Below are 17,448 nucleotides of genomic sequence, written 5' to 3' on the forward strand. Positions count from 1 at the left end.
TAGCCGTGAGGTGAAAGACGTGAAGTCCAGAGGTCAAATTTTTTTTTTTCACATTAAAGTATATTACATTAGCTTTAATTTAAGATATATATAAAAGTGTCAGACCTTCCGGAACATTTTCAAAAGTTAAGTTGAAAAAGTTAATTTTTTGTGAAAAAGTTGTCATTTTAAATCCCCCCCTGTGGGCAGGTTAAGTGTCAGATTTACAAAAAAAATATACCAAATGATAGGTAAAGACATCAAGCATCTATATAAAAAAAAATTATATTGATATGTTCATTTTTGAAAAAGTTACGGCAGTTTTTAGTAAAAAAAATTGAAAAAATTTCGAAAATTAGCGATTTTTAAATTTGTAATTTTTTTGGAGGTTTCCCCCATTTACGGATAACGAGGGAAATTTTTTCAATTTTGAAGGGTAATGTCTTCGACTAGATACGAATTGTGATCTTTTGACGTATCGTTGAAAGAAATCCGTTCGGTGAGAGCTGAGAAAAAGTGGTAACAGACACAAAAAAAAAAACACATCATAGTAAAACCAATACCTTCTCAGCTTCGCATCGAAGCTAAAATACTAAATACTCTCTTAAAATATTTTCTGAATACGCTTAAGGAAAATACCTCATTAACAAACCCAACCGTATACCCAATACATTTTACTATATTGTCTTTTAAAATTTTCCTGATTTTAATAATTAAATTTTCAATATATTTTTTTGACACTGATTCTGATGTAATATTTTTCCTGCACTTATTGTGCCCGACGTAGCTGGGTACTCCTACCGGAATCAGTGACTTACTAAGATGGCCCAAAGAGGTTTACGCGTCGAAGGGTCTTGAGGCTCGTAGGGGCTCAGGTCCGAGGCGGAGCCCCAGCTAGGCGAAGCCTAGTTTCTATACATTAAAATGATTTATGTTAATTAAAAAAAAAGTATACAAGTTAATTTATTTATCATGAACTGTATAAAAATAAAAATAATGTTTAAAATTCTTTTTTTTTCTTTTAAGTGCATGTTTTTCTCAATATATAAATATGAAAGAATTTTTTATGTTTATCCTTATACTTTATAATGATATGAAATTTATTTTTTCAAATGGCAATAAACATAATTAACTACTTTATTTAATGGATAACGATCTAATTAAGAAAATTACTGTTCATTCTTTATTATTTATTAATGTATGGAAGTTTAAATATAGTTGACAAAGTAAAATAATTTTTCAAGATGATTTATTAAAATTCTGATTAAGACTAGAAAATCAACTTCCTAATTTATAAATTCAAAAACTTTATGAAATCAATATTGGAATTTTAAATATATTTTGACAGTAAGGCGAAACATGTCCGTCACCCGTTCTTAGTTACGTGACATCTGGCGCAAGTTTAATAAACTTTTTACTAAACTCTATAGATATATATATATTTTTATAAAATTTCATGTAAACAAACTATATATTAAGTATAGAAAAATATATATGATATTATTAATCCATAAAACCATTACAAAAAAAAAAACATTCAAGTGTAATTTTAATTTAAATAAAATAAGTGTAAAAATAATTCTTTAGTTTTTTTTAATAAAATGATTATTTCTTCTAACAGTCCAATTAAGTAAGACCAAGCCAACCAAATCAATCAAAGTAAATACTTTATAAAACTAAATTGTTAAGTTAACACTAATAATTTAATTTTCTAATTAATTAATATATTTAATAAATCATTACGGAAAGGCTAATGATTATTATTCAGAAATAAAAATGCAAAGTGTATTTACTCTATATAGAGTAGTGAATTCGAAACACTTAAGTTTTTAAAGCACAATTACTTTGTTTTATCGTGTTTGTATGTATACATACCTGACACGTATTCAACTATAATTGAGTACGTGTCAGGTACGTTAATATCCCAAGGGAATAAGGATTCACAATTCTTTATCGTTTTTTTTTTTTAGTAGGATTTCCTTGCAAACAGTTTTGATAAATAGTGACGAAATTTTGTATATGAACACAAACAATTCAAGTTTCAGTACAATAAATGATATTCCACTAAGTTATTTAAAATCACAAATATTTTTTACAAAAACTTGTAATTTTATCTGACAGAACATTATTGATTACAAATTCTCTAGATTGTGATTTGGACTACGTTGTTTTTTATGACGGCCCAGCATCAGTGGTACAATCAAAATCTTTTTCTAGTCCAACTGAAACAAGGACCTTCCTTGTTGAAACACGAGGAATTGCATGGAATTGGAAAAAACAAATTATTTCTCCTCAAAATACGGACTTAATTTCACATGTCAACATAAAATTCCATATTGCAAGATCATTAAATGATTTATAAATTGACATTACAACAAAACAATGTGCAATATAGAAAGAAAAATAATAATGCATACATTATCTCTTACTCCTGGTTGTATGGCAATATCCAGTGAGGAAATCATCTACCTCATTAAATGCAAACCAGTTTTAGTCGAAATGGCAAAAAAGAAACTTTTTTTCGTAAATTACCTGTCGTACATCAAAATCAATCATTCTTCATGGCACCAAAATCACACATATTACAAAAATATGGGACAAAAACTACTTGTAACAATAGATTACCATGCGCCTACTTCTTAGATGGAGAATGGTTTGGACTCAATCCACATTTAATTGATGCCAAAACACCACAAATATTAAAACCAGAAACCAAATTTATATGGTATTATAAATCCCCAGAATACTTAATGTCTGCTGGCATTTATAATTGAGATGTAATTCAAGCATTACATGAACACCTAATGTTTCCTCGAGAAATTACAGCAATACGAAACAACATTATTCGTCAAACATTAGGATATGAAGTAACCAACCAAATAAATCTACACAAACTTATTGATCTTTCAGTTACAAGTTCAATGGTAGAAGATAAATTACATCAAATTTGGGGATGGTTCATATGTTTTGGTTCATTAATATCTGGAATTTTAGGCATTATTTTTACAATTAAAATTCTAACCATTATTATTAACTCTTGCATGAATGTACATTTATTATAAAATACATTTGGTTGGAGTTTGAGATTATTCTGTGAAATATTCAATAATATAACTCATTATTTTATGCACAAAAATCATCAACAACATAATAACACCAATAATGGTGAGCTGAATAATATAAACACAAACAATGATACAACACAAACACAATTAAAAGTTCATTCTTTCATTTATCCAGATATCAGTCAATCAACTCTGCGAGTTGTCTGATGAAATTCTTGACATTCCTGTCTTTGCCTACAGAACTCCACGATACACAGAAAAACCAATAACGGTGCAATATGATAAAGACATCCAGTATGACACTACTATATTCTACGTTTGGCGTTATGAACAAACGATCTACCTTTTTCCGAGACCAATTTCAATTATCAATCAAAGCAGCAAAAATCAAAAACGTAAGTCTAGAAAACAAAAGCCGTAAAAATAAAAAAATTATTTTCATATATATCGCTAATTACAATTTGTGTATTACAAAATATTATAGATAATACACATAACTTATCATATTCTAAATATTGTATTCACGCTATTATACTTACATTTATTACAATCTTATAATAATGCTTTATAATAGTATTATATTACTATATATGTCTTCATAATGATATTAATGTTCAAACTATTTTTTTTATATACTATTCAATCATTATGTATAATTTTTTTTTTAAATAACAATACCATATCTAAACTATTAACCTCATAATACATTTTTATTATTATATTCATATACTATATTCTTATTATTGTTGTAATAACTTATGCAACTATAATATCACTTTACTATACTATAATTATTTTACTATTATTCAACATTATATTTATTTCTATTTTTTTCAATTTTCCCTAGTATTTATATTGATTATATAGCATTAATTTTACTTACTTATGTTATACAATAGTTGTAAGGGCACAACACTCAAAAAAATTAGGGCTAATGTCGTAATATACCCAATGCTTTGCATTACGCATCATACATTTATCAGAGAAAAATTAATAATAACTAGTTATTAATAACTAATTGAATTATTATTCATTCTTATCGTGGATAATATGAGAGAAAATAGACTTAGATGGTTTGGTCATGTTACGAGTAGAGAAGAATCGGAAGCTGTTATAGAAATGAATGTTGAAAGAAGAAGAGGTAGAGGAAGACTAAAAAAAAGATGGATGAATGCGATATGAGGACAGCTGATGTGAGTGTAGACGATGTAGAAGATCGTGTCAAGTGAAAGTTTAGGATAAGGGTGGCCGTCCCCAAGTAGTTGGGATTAAGGCGAGGAAGAAGAAGAAGAAGAACTATTTAGTGCTTGGTCATATACTTCAACTGGATGTCAGTGAGGAGGCCACCACCACTATAAGAACGCCTCAATATTCCCACTAAAGCACATATCAATTAATTTCACGTTTCGACTGGATGTCAGATAGGAGGCCAAGATCCCGGCCACTACAAGAATACTTCAGCGTTTAATACCTCTATGAAAGGAACTTAATTAATTTCTTATTATATCTACTGGTCATTACTGTTCTAAACCCTCGGACTATACAATCCCACATCACCTAGTCGCATTTAACTTTATTTTTGTATTACTACACATGACAGCTTTCAAAAATAACTACGTCCATACATATATATATATTAGGGTGGTCTAAAAAAATTACTTAAAAAAATTTTGTCCTCCTACCATCTAAATTTGTTTTCTAGAGTTTAAAAATAGTTTCCACATTTATACTTATGAAAAAAAATTATTTTTGAGCCATCCCAAGCAATTTAAAGTTTTTATCGTACAGAATAACCTACGGTATTTTTCCTATACTATACTTATAAGTATTAGTATTATCGCAATTGTAATATTTTCTTATACGACTGTATTATTACTATATCAATAAATAAAACATTTTATCTACACCTCTGACAGGGTTATTCCTATGTATTGTACAGTGTATAACTTATTATACTATGACTATGTATTAAAGGTTGATGTACGTCTATTATCATTGTAGAATTATATTTTAGTTGACAGTGCGCTGTTTAGATGTTCGTGTCACTCTAATTGTTAATTGTCAGTGTGCTTTAAATGTGAATCAGTGCTAATTTAATTATATATATATTTATTCAGTAAATTAAAAATGACAACGCGAAGTAATACTTATATTTATTTAATTGGTCAGCCTATTTCAACTATACCAAGTAATCGTTTGCCGTCTAATGGTGAAGTATTAGGGTTTTTCTTTCATATTTATCGTATTGAAAAAAATTTGTTTAAATATGCATGCAATAAAGTGATCGAAGAAGTTACATTTGTTTGGAATAAAGCAAGAATACCGACAACTCGAAAAGATAATGCTATAAATAAGTTAAAAAAACTTTATAATCAATGGCTAAATCTTTTCAAACATAAAATTAGAAAAACAGAGCTTCGCCGACAACACGAATGTGGGTTTCATATAAAATTGACCAATCTCTTCGATATCGCTGATGCTGATGCTTTAAAAAAAATTAAAATTGATGAAGATAGACAGTTTTTACTGGCACAACGGATGCCAGGGAGAAGAGGTTTTATGTCTACAGTGGACGTTTTTACCACGCAAAAAGAGAATCGTAAAGATAAACGAAAAGAAAAACAACAACTCTATAAAGAAAAAGTTACTAATCAAAATTTGAGTAATTTTTATGATTTTACATCATTAAGTACAGAAGAAAACCATTCTAGTGATAATACTAATTCCGACGATGATTTTATTGTCAATGAAAAAAAATCAAAAAAAGTTCAAAAAGTAAAAAGAAATTGAAACCTTTGATCACATCAGAATTATCAGCTGTGCTAGATAGAACTAAGGTCAGTGATCGGCAAGCCACCTTTATCATTGGAGCTACACTAAAAAGTCTTGGAGAGAATATTGATACGTTTGCATGTAGTCAAAGTACGATAAAACTACATCGTAAGAAATTAAGGCAAGAAATGGCTAGTTTTATTAAAGAATCATTTACAATAAACAGCAAATTAACAGTTCACTGGGATGGAAAACTGATGTTGGACCTCACTCATTTACAATATGTGGACTGTCTCCCAGTATTGGTGTCAGGTGGAGATGAAATTAAATTACTGAGTATTAAAAAATTATCTTGTTCAACAGGAGAAATGCAGGCACAAACCGTTTTCGATTGTTTGAGTGAAAAAGAATGGAATTTATACAAAAATATCGTTGCAATGTGTTTTGATACAACATTTTCGAATACTGGTAAAAACAATGGGTCATGTGTACTATTAGAACGTAAACTTGGAAAAAACTTATTTTGGCTTGCATGCAGATATCATATTTTTGAATTAGTCATTGGAGCAGCATTTCAAGCAGTGTTACCTTCAGCGACAACAGGCCCTGATAACCGAATGTTTGTACGATTTCGATCTTCTTGGTCTAAAATTGATCATTCTGCATACGTTATAGCAAACTCGGCTATTATTCAAAGGATTACAGAGAATATACGACATGAACTAGTTAATTTTTGCCAAGAAATGCTTAAAATAAAACAAGTAAGAGATGATTATCGTGAGATGCTGGAATTATCAGTTATATTTCTTGGTGAAGAACCCACCAGAGGAATAAAATTTATGACTCCAGGTGCTACTAGTCATTCACGTTGGATGTCAAAAGTAATTTACTGTTTAAAAATATTTATGTTTAGTGGACAATTTCATCTAAGTACCAAAGAAAAAAGGGGCCTCGAGGAAATATGTGTTTTCATTGTAACCGTCCATTTAAAAAATTGGTTCACTGCAACTTTGGCGGCATGTGCTCCAAATAATGACTTGCAACTGATAAAGACCTTAATAAAATATGATAATCCAGTTATTTCAAAAGCCACTGTAAAAAAAATGATGGGTCATTTATGGTATTTGTCAGATGAGTTAGTTGGTCTTTGTCTGTTCGACAAAAATGTCCCTGTTGAAACCAAATGTAAGATAATTTACGCCATAAATAATAACCCCTCTCCAGAAGTTCCCAATGTAAGACCGAAAATTGACCAACACGATGTAGAAAATTTACAGCTTCATGATTTAGCTAACAAAAATACAATACAAATTTTCACAGAATTTGGTGTCGATGAATTTTTGAAAAATGACGTGGTAAACTGGACCGAGTCTAAAAGCTACTTAAAAGCAGAGGAAGTTTTTAAGAATCTTTGAGAATTGTATATAAAACCAGGTAGAACAATTTTCAAGTGTAGGAGTATAACTTAAAAAAAAAAATGTTTTTTTTGTCACTTTTAGACCACCCTAATATATATATATATATATATATATACAAGGTGGTTCATCAAGGATAAGACACTCAATTTCTCGAAAACCGTTTAACATTTTAAATTTTTGTAAAGAAAAAGATTTTTGATAAATACCATTAAAATGAGTTATATAGACTGGGTATTAACATAATTTGCAAAAAAAGAAAATATTTACATAGGATTTCCATATTTCCTGTATTCTACTGCCTTGTAATTTGTAATTTGTGGATATTATATGAATCTGTTACATTTAAATTATAAACTTATAAAATATAAAAAAATATATCAATGGTTAATGATTGTTAGGAACTCATAAGAGTATTTGTTTACCGTTTTCAAATTCTCCTTTGTAAAATTGTGGTTACTTTGTTCGTATACAAAAGTATAATACACTGGCCTTAATAGTGGCCTAAGGGAAATTACGATTATATCTTACAATAACGAAAAATATATTTAATCGATTCTATCTCAGGTGTAAATGGATGAATATAGCCGATAAAGCGGCTGCATTTATTTCACAGCTTCCTTCATCCATTTAATTGTTAACATACCCGAAATTCTCTTGCCTTATTCCGAGTATATTTACGTATACAAGGTGATTATTTATCATTGACTTATTAATTAACCGAAAAATAAAAATAATACTAATAATTTTTTTATTGTTTTTTTTTAGTTACATATTTTCCTCAATTTATCAATCAAGTAAGTGTCTTATTATGATCATTCCTTATATTATAAAAGAATATCAATTTTAATATTTCAAATGGTAACATAAAATAAGCTTATTTATTTGATAATGATCTAATTAAGAAAATAGCTGATCGATAACAACTTTTAGACCAATATTTCAGAAGTTATTAACATTTTAATACTTAAACGGGAGATAAAATGAAACAGAGAAATGTCTAATTAAAAAAAAACAGCACTTGTTCCTCATCACTAGTCATTATTTATATTGTTAATAATTTCTGATTATTTTAATTATTGGTCCAAATTTTTTAAGTGAAATATTACTTTTGTTAGCCTTGAGTAGATACATTTGATCAATGATAATAAAAATAATTTTTTTCTTAATAACCGTGTATGTATTTATCACTAAAAATTATAAATATTCTAAACAAATAAAATAAATTGTTTTTATTTAACAAATAAAAAATTTACATAAAATAATTATGAATACCGAAATACTAATGACGGTTGTGACAGGTGCGAACATTCTTTGGTTGAAATTATTTAACGTTTTTGTCGACACATAAATTCTTGTTTAAGCTGTGTCACGTTAACCCCATACTATCAACGTATAATTGACGTTGACGTTCTTACCGTCATGTATTATATTATATTTATCATATTTTTATATATGCCATAGGATAAGCCGTAATTCGTAAACCATATAAATTATTATTGTATTTTTCACGACTTATGATTTATCCTATATTCCAAAGATTTGTTTAAATTGATAATAATAAGAATTATAACAGGTTTCAACTTTTTATTTTATCTTCGTTAACTATTGGTAATATGAAAACTCAATATTGCCAAATTTAACTAATTAAAAGTCTCAATAAATTCTAAAATATATTTTTTTACAGTTTCGGGTAATATAATTTTTTTTCATGTTTAAGACTCTTCGATGTATTTTTATGTACATAGATAACACTAGTTACAAATCATAATAGGCTATTTTCTAGTTTTTAATGTGTTCGAGTAAAAAGACATTTACTTTTTTAACAAATTTTTAAACGTCAAACAAAAAGGCAAACATACATAATTTTTTATAACAATTAAAAAAAATAAGAATTCAATATTTATTTGTCTGTAAACTTCATCACATTTTAATAACACATGTGTTTGTAAGTAGTTCTAATTTTTTACCTTTTTTTAATTGATTAAAAGGTTGTACTACGGCAAAATGACCAACAAGTGTATAAAACATAAAGTCATTAAAAGCTTTTAAAAGGGTTCCTGTTTAAGAGTTATTTTATAACAGAACACTATGAAATGTTTTATTACTACCATTTTTTTATTATTGGATAATTAATTAATACGTTAATAGTTGTTTTTTTTATTAAGTCTCCTAAACGAAATAAGTAAGTAAATAAATAAATTATTTATTTGATATTGATTGAGAACTTAATAATTCACTTGCTAGCTATTTAAATGGTATCTTTTATTATGCGAGAACTGAAAAAATTCATAGGGATATTTTATTCTTTTTGTGTTGTGTGTAGATTTCTTAACCATTACTGTTATTGTAAAAGCGCATTGATGTGATATAATGTACGCGTATGGCTTCAATGACCCCAAGTCTACACTGTAATATAGGCTTTCGTCGATATGTTGAAATTTTTATCTTTTAAAACCCTATTTTTATCATTTAACAAATAACATTTTATTTGACTACCTACAATTAAACGGTTATTTGTCAAAAAAAACCCATAAAATTTAAAGTACGCAACATAATGTAATGAACATATCGAAACTTTTTATGAATAGGTATCCAATAAGTATTGTGTACTTGTTCTCCCAAGGGTTTCATTCTGATAAAATACAACAATTTTTTTCTTTGCCTCTATCAGCATCATTATGATTTATACACGGTGCGAAATCCAATGTTATTTATTCGAGATAATGTGATATTTTAGGCGGAAAATAACGCACGTGTTTGGGATTTTTTACAGCTTATTTTAGATATAAAGCAAAAGAGAGTAACCTTTACGACTCCAATATTTATGACCTTTTTGGTAGCGGCCACCCATTGTGGTTCCACGAAAATTATAGCCCACAATAACAGTCTCGTAGTTGTGGTTTCGACTTCCCGACAATAATAAAAATAATGATAATAACACCTTCATATGTTATTTACTTACTAAGCCATTCATCAGATTTTCAACAAAAACTTCATTAATTTTTACTTTGCCGACTTTAATTCATTTCATCCAATCGCTCGACGACTAAGTGATAACACGAAATTCAAATCGATTAGTGCTACCTCGTTTAAAAAGAAAAATTATTATTATAAAAGTATAGTGCTTCATGCGATGTAAATATTTGAATGAATTGATGTTATGATTTCACCTACATTTCATTTATAATAATAAATAATAATCAAACCAATAAAAAAACAAATTATTTGACATTACATCTGTATAGTTATTTCAATACACAATAAATGTTACACACAAAATTTGTAACACTGTTATTCCAATATTTCAATTCACTTTTAGATTCCTTGAATTTTTCGTTAATTAATTATTTTTTATTTGAGTTGATATTTGACGTTTAATGGTACCATAATATTTAATAAATCAACATTGAATACAAATTAGTTATCAAACTTCAACAGAAATTAAAATCAAAAGCAGAGAAAAGAGTAGACTTGATTAAAAATTCAGCAATACCAAGTTAAGATATCCTATTTTAAAATACAGCATAACAAACATAGCTCACTATCAGACGTATAAATATAAATGATCTGAAAATTAATAAAAAACTGTAAATAGACAAAATATTAATAAAAAATAAATTTTAATAATGAATTAATTAAAATCTTAATTTACGAAGGTAACGCGCTAGTAGATAAAAGTATAAAGAAGATTCTGGTTGCGCTTTTGCTGATATTTATATATTTCAAAATACATAGGGAAGTTATCTTGATTCATATTTATATTTTACAAATAAATATGATTTTTAATAAACCTCCTCCAGAAAATTTTTGAAAATCCACTACTGTTTGTTACAAACAATCAAATAAAAACTGTAACATTATTTATTAAAATATTAAAAGTTTTATTTCATTGAATAACTAAACTTCTCTATGAGACCAATTGTAAAACTTAATTGAAAAATATAATATATGTAATACAAATGTAATTGATTTGTAATCAATATATTATCATAATGAATACACATCTGTAATAGATAAATAAATGTATATGTATATGAAAGTTGAATTTTAACGCAATATATAACAAGGAAGAAAAAATTCGGAAATAGTTTTGTATTTACAAGCTGATATACGAGACTCGTAGTTCAATTTCAAACTCTTCATGTTTTTATTTATGTATACATTCAACTCTATTGCTATGAGCTATACAAGTTTTCCTTATTTCACCGGTAAAGTAAAAGCTTAAAAGAAAATAACTACTAGAGTAACATTTACTTAAATATAACCTCTAATTGGTAAGTTAATTACTGAAATTACTAATTAATTATTACCATATTTAATTATGAAATATTTTGACTGTAAAGTTATTGCATTTTTTTAACATTACATTATTTAATAATGATATCTTAGAAATCTCACATAACATTATTACGATGATAACAATCATCGTGTTTAGTAAAATTGTTCACAATCGTAAATGACGTCTTAAAATTTATTACTGATAAGTAGTATTAATTTTATAAAAAAAGGTTTTTGATATTGAACTAGAAAATTTAGACAAAAATGGAACTTACTATCAATATAAAATTTTTTTTCACTGTAATGTCCTTAAAAAATAGTCATACTAATGTTACAAAATAACCATAACAACTGTTGAGTTTATTTGCATTATTGATGCCTCTACATTTATTTCATGAACTTCAATTGAAAAATAACAAACAAAAAGTTTCCAAATCAAAAATACATCAGGCCAAAAACTTATTTCGGTGAATTATTTTTGGAATAATTCTATTTGTAAAACTTTGCTATTTTAGAATTACCTTTATATAGATATTCACCACTTAGTTTACTACGTTACTCATATTACATAGTAATATACTTATACAATGTTACTCAGAGCTTTACGCAAAGATCTATAGCTGTGGACTATTTGGAGAGTTATAAAGTTATATTTCATACTTTTTGACTTTGACAAACGATGTTTTGTAAACGCAGACTCATCTACGTGACTAGCAACCGGACTTACGTTCTATTGTCATGGCCATCCCTTTGTGGATAACCTTTCTTAGACAGAACCTAAAATGTTTGTTTCCTAGTACAAGAAGACAAAATTAATTAAATGTCTTTGAAATAAGAAATAGACCAACAAGGCGACGAATAAAAATTATTTACGATTTTTTTACGATGAAAAAAACTGAACAAACTGTAAATATTTTATGTGCATTTAAATTTGTTCGTACAGATTTTACTGATACTGTCGATCACGAAGAGAACTCTGGTGGTCTGATTGAATTATTCCTTTTGTATGTATATGTAGAACAAGCTTGAAGCCAGAAAAGTTGTCTACATAAAACATTACGCTGTGGTAGAACCGATTGGCCGATCAAGTTATGTTTTTTGAAGTTGTATTGAACTCCGGCTAGTAGTAATCATCAACTCTAAAATATTAAGTTAAAATATAGTTAGTCATTAATAATTTATTTATTTTGTTATAATATTCAAGTAAAACGATTGAGATATGTCTTGTAGTGTTAAAGGAATTTCGATGATGTGGCCAATTATTTTTATGCTGATAAAATATGTGGTGGCGCTGAACAAAATTAAAATAGGTAAAATAATATATTGTCACTTATAATAACTGTAATATTATTGCAGTTAATGTACGTATCAAGATATATATCTGGATTTTTACTTTTACTTACAGAAATATTATACTATTAATTACATACAACTTTTTAATGAAAAACTATTATGATAAATTAAAACATGTAAGAATAAAATGCGAAATGAATTCCTTTAAGTGAATATTAAAACTACTGCTCATACAGTTGAGAGCAATTTCTTTTCTTTTTGATTTTTGCCAAAAAGTAAAACCATGTTAGAATATTTATAGCACTATTAAACCTCAAAATAAAATCATTAATCATAAATAATGAACATTTATAATACAAATGAATTTTGTAGTTACAAAAAATTCAGAATGCACAACACAGCGTGTCTTTAAACGTTTATGACATTATACACAACACGTCACTTTATTATAATTTGTTCTTTGTAATAAGAATTGTTATGGTAGAACTTAACTGTTAATAATAAAATGAAAGTTGAATATATACAAACTTTGTTATTGCAATTTTAAAATCCATTAATTTTCAAACGATTTTTAGTAGATTTTTATTTTTAAGAAAAATACAATCTTATTAAATAATAAGACATTGAAAAATTAGCCAATGCTTGTAAAATTACTTTAACGACGTACAATATTCAATTTTTTTTTTTTAATGAAAGAGTTCGACGACGTTATTCTAAAAAAATTATTCGCAAAGATGAAATCAATTTTTTTAGACATACTGTGAGCGTTTAAAAATTTTATCAAAAACGCTCATAGCCGCCAATGTTTTTCGATTTAAATTCTGACATTTTTACTAGACTTGTTTAGAGACATTCCAAAGATACCCTGAAAATTTCGTTGAAATCTTTTAATTTTTGACCAAGTTAAGAGTTTTATTTTTTTAAGTCTATGCGCATAGTTTTTAGTAGAATATTATTTTGGTTTGTGCATGTCAATTTTGTTTAAATTTTATACAAGTGTACTAATAACATGGTATTTAAAGGTACCCTAGGAGTACATTTAAATATTTTAGAGTCATATTATTAAATTATTTATTTATTTTTTTATTATTTCATGTATCTAATATAATTATCGTATAGGATGTATAAAAAATAAGTATTGTATGATAGAAAAGTTCATTTATTATTATTTTCATTAATAACTTTTTTTATTTCCTTTTTCTTTTAAAACAATTTTTTTATTATTACAGTATGCCTTACCGTACCAACAATTTTTCTCTTTACGGTAGTACAATTTCTACAGTTTTAATATTAAGTGTTAATGAAAATTGTATTAGATTCTAATAAAAATTTTAATATATAGTCTTTTATTTGAAAATCTATATTATAGTATTCATTTCAACATATTACTTTTAACTTAATAACACTATTTCATTAATATTAATGTTACCAAAAATAGTGTTAAAATGGAAATATTGTGATGACCTTAGTCAAAAAATGTAATATTTATACATTTCACTATTTATTATTTATGAATTTTACTCATTTTATTAATTAAATGTTTACTATATTTCTATTTAACTGCTTCTGGAGTAATATTTTTCCTGCATAACACTTATCGTTACCGTGTAGCCGGATACTCCTATTGGAATCAGTGGCCTACCTGTAAGAACAACCTGAAGGGCCTAACGCACAGTAGGCGCATAAGGTCCGCAGGGCACCGGGTCTGGGTCCGAGCTCCCAGCTAAGCAAAGCCTAATAGCAAATATTTTCGTTCATTTCAAAAACAAAAAAATTATTTCATATGTTTTATTAAGTCTTCTGACGATTAATTTAGTTATCTAACTTTTATTAAAGATGTAAAATAATAGCATATTGATTTTCAGAAATTTACTATGAAATAAGTGATTTATAGAGTAGAAATTGATTCCTATAAGAATACATTGTTTAACGACTTTCTTGTTTATTGCTTGTAATGATTCTCGTTTTGATAGCAACTGTAGCTATGTACCAAATTTTCTTTGTTTCGTTTTCACAGTTACAAGAAAATAAAAATTCAGTATACTTTATTACAACTTGAGATAAGCATTGGAAATAAAATCTTTTATTTTCATATCTATATAATACGTTAGATAAATAATCAAGTTCAATATTAAATAATACAATAAGATTCATAAAATATTTCATACAACACGAAAAAAATGTAAAAAATCTGGAAACAATATTCACTTATTTAATTTTATAGATTATACATTAAAACTGTAAATTGATATTCAATTATTATTTATTTCTCATACACATATTTCACTATTTTAAGTTTAATAATTATGTGGCAACCAATTTTTTTAAAATCATTTATATTTTCAACTTAGAAATGGAAGCATTTTTACATAAAATCAATAATGTATATTAACACATAATGTATATTTTGTTCATTGGGCGTGGAATATGTATTCACATTATAATTTAGAAAAAATATATGAATTCAGAAACGGTTCGTACACCGGTAATGGACATTTCAATTTACAGTTGGAACTCTATCATGAGGCACTTAATGAAACTGGAAAATTACTCATTTAATGCTTCATATCCGATTTATCATCGCAATGTGAAATGAAAAATTTATATGGTTTTTCTGACTCAAGAGAAAATCTCGCTTATTTTGAAGTTAGTCCGAATATAACAAATATCCCATTAACACCTTTATCAATAAGACATTATTTTAATATCATTGAAAGAACTAAATATTCAATAGTCGAGATAATTCGTATTAAATAATGATTTTTAATTTAGCAAATGGAAAGCACTCGACATTTTTTAATCTTATAAATTTTTAACTATTCATATAGCTTTGTATTTATTTATTTGAGCTAGAGAATATTTTAATACTAAATAGAATTCTATTAATTTTATACGTTTAATTTTGTCGATAAAAACTTTGAAAAATAACATTTTTATCCTGCAAACTAATAAAGTTCATATTAAAAGTAAATTAAATAAAAAAAAGTCTTACTATAGTGGTCTTACTATACTTTTATGCATAACTTCCACGCAAGTATAGTAGTTTATACCGCGTTTTAAGTACATCCAAGGAAAAGTTTTGATGATAATAGAATAACTCATAAATGTGTGCGAGTACTTGCTCAAATTAAAAAGGCGATTAACTGAACATTTTCGCACAGTAAACTATAATTCTTGTAACTGTGTACTGTTATTATTTAAAATCATCTATTGGTTAATCATTTATAAGGGTCATTTAACATTGAACTTTTAATTGATGAGAAAAAATGTTTGCAGGAGCTCTGTTTACAAATGACCAAATTAATAATTCTGTCGAGTTAGCATTTAAATTTTCAGTGAATCAAATTAACCAAGATATCAACCTTTTGCCACATACTGAAATTTCATATGAAATCCAACACGTGCCAAACGATAACAGTTTTATTACTTTAAAAACAGGTAAAACTCAATAAGATATTTTAATTTAGAAACAAGCCTATTCTAAGTGTTAAATATTTTTTTTAAACTATAACTTTAGCGTGCGACCAGTTAAATCTTGGTATCACAGCGTTATTCGGACCTAGCAATAGTTACTTAGCATCGCATGTACATTCAATGTGTGATGCTCTTGATCTACCTCATATGGAAGCAAGGTTAGATTTAAATAATGAACCGAAACGTCTATCGGTGAATTTATATCCTGAACAAAATCTTCTTAACCAAGCTTATAATGATGTTATTTCTTTCTTAAATTGGACAAAGATGGCAATAATATACGAACATGATTACGGTAAAGTTGATCATATACAACAATATTTGAAATTTAGTAATATCATTTTTTGTAACAGTGAACAATAATTTCTAAAATTCTTATCTATAGATCAAACCAACCAAATCCAAAATTTAAAAAAATTACTAGAAGTCAATTGCGTTATTCTAAACTAAACTCCAAAATACTATTTAGCGCAGATTCTAATATCTTTAGGATTAATTTAAATTTAGCATTTTTTGAAAAATTATAAATATTAAAATACCTGATTCTGAACAAAATATTTCCGAATAACAAAGATATAACATTTATTACTAAAATAACAATTTTTTCTTTTCAATGACGTATCCAGAGGAGCCAGTCGTTCCTGACTGACCCATTGAGCTACTGTGCTAACTAGTGTTCCAATAAACATTATGTTTGCGACCGAAAAAATGACAACCGACGAGCCGAACACTAAGAAGGCGCCGCAAATACAAATATAAACAATTAATTTTTTTTTTTATTATTTTAATATTTGAAAAAAATTATTTTTTTATATTGCGCAACAAATGGTTGCANGCGGACAACCGACGAGCCGAACACTAAGAAGGCGCCGCAAATACAAATATAAATAGTGATGAGCAGAATTACTCTTGTTCTTGCGGTCTTGGCTTGGTCTTGCATTTCTACGAAACCAAGAACAAGACCAAGACTGTAATAATATCAGCAAGACCAACATCAAGACTGTACTCAATTGACAAGAACAAGACCAAGACTTTTTTAGCAAGACCAAGAACAAGAACAAGACTAGACTTGCAAGAACAAGACCAAGACCAAGACTCAAAATGCAAGAATCTTGCAACAACAAGAATAAAACTGCAAGAGTATTGCACTCTTGCAAAAAAAAAAAAAA

The 17,448-nt window shown here is 27.1% G+C and overlaps 1 protein-coding gene across 1 annotated transcript in view; it reads left to right on the forward strand.

The window, feature by feature from the left end:
- The first annotated feature begins 12,552 nt into the window (after nucleotides 1-12,552).
- LOC126897281 (glutamate receptor ionotropic, kainate 2) overlaps nucleotides 12,553-17,448 on the forward strand; it is a 15,718-nt gene continuing 10,822 nt past the window's right edge. Inside the window, exons 1-3 of the mRNA XM_050670785.1 lie at nucleotides 12,553-12,822; nucleotides 16,082-16,243; nucleotides 16,323-16,574. Of these exons, the coding sequence (XP_050526742.1) occupies nucleotides 12,732-12,822; nucleotides 16,082-16,243; nucleotides 16,323-16,574 (505 nt within the window). The 5' untranslated portion in view covers nucleotides 12,553-12,731. The remainder of the gene's footprint in view (nucleotides 12,823-16,081; nucleotides 16,244-16,322; nucleotides 16,575-17,448) is intronic.

The sequence above is a fragment of the Daktulosphaira vitifoliae genome, unplaced genomic scaffold, assembly GCF_025091365.1.
Source record: "Daktulosphaira vitifoliae isolate Bord-2020 unplaced genomic scaffold, ASM2509136v1 Scaffold_1, whole genome shotgun sequence".
NCBI classification, from domain to species: Eukaryota; Metazoa; Arthropoda; class Insecta; order Hemiptera; family Phylloxeridae; genus Daktulosphaira; species Daktulosphaira vitifoliae.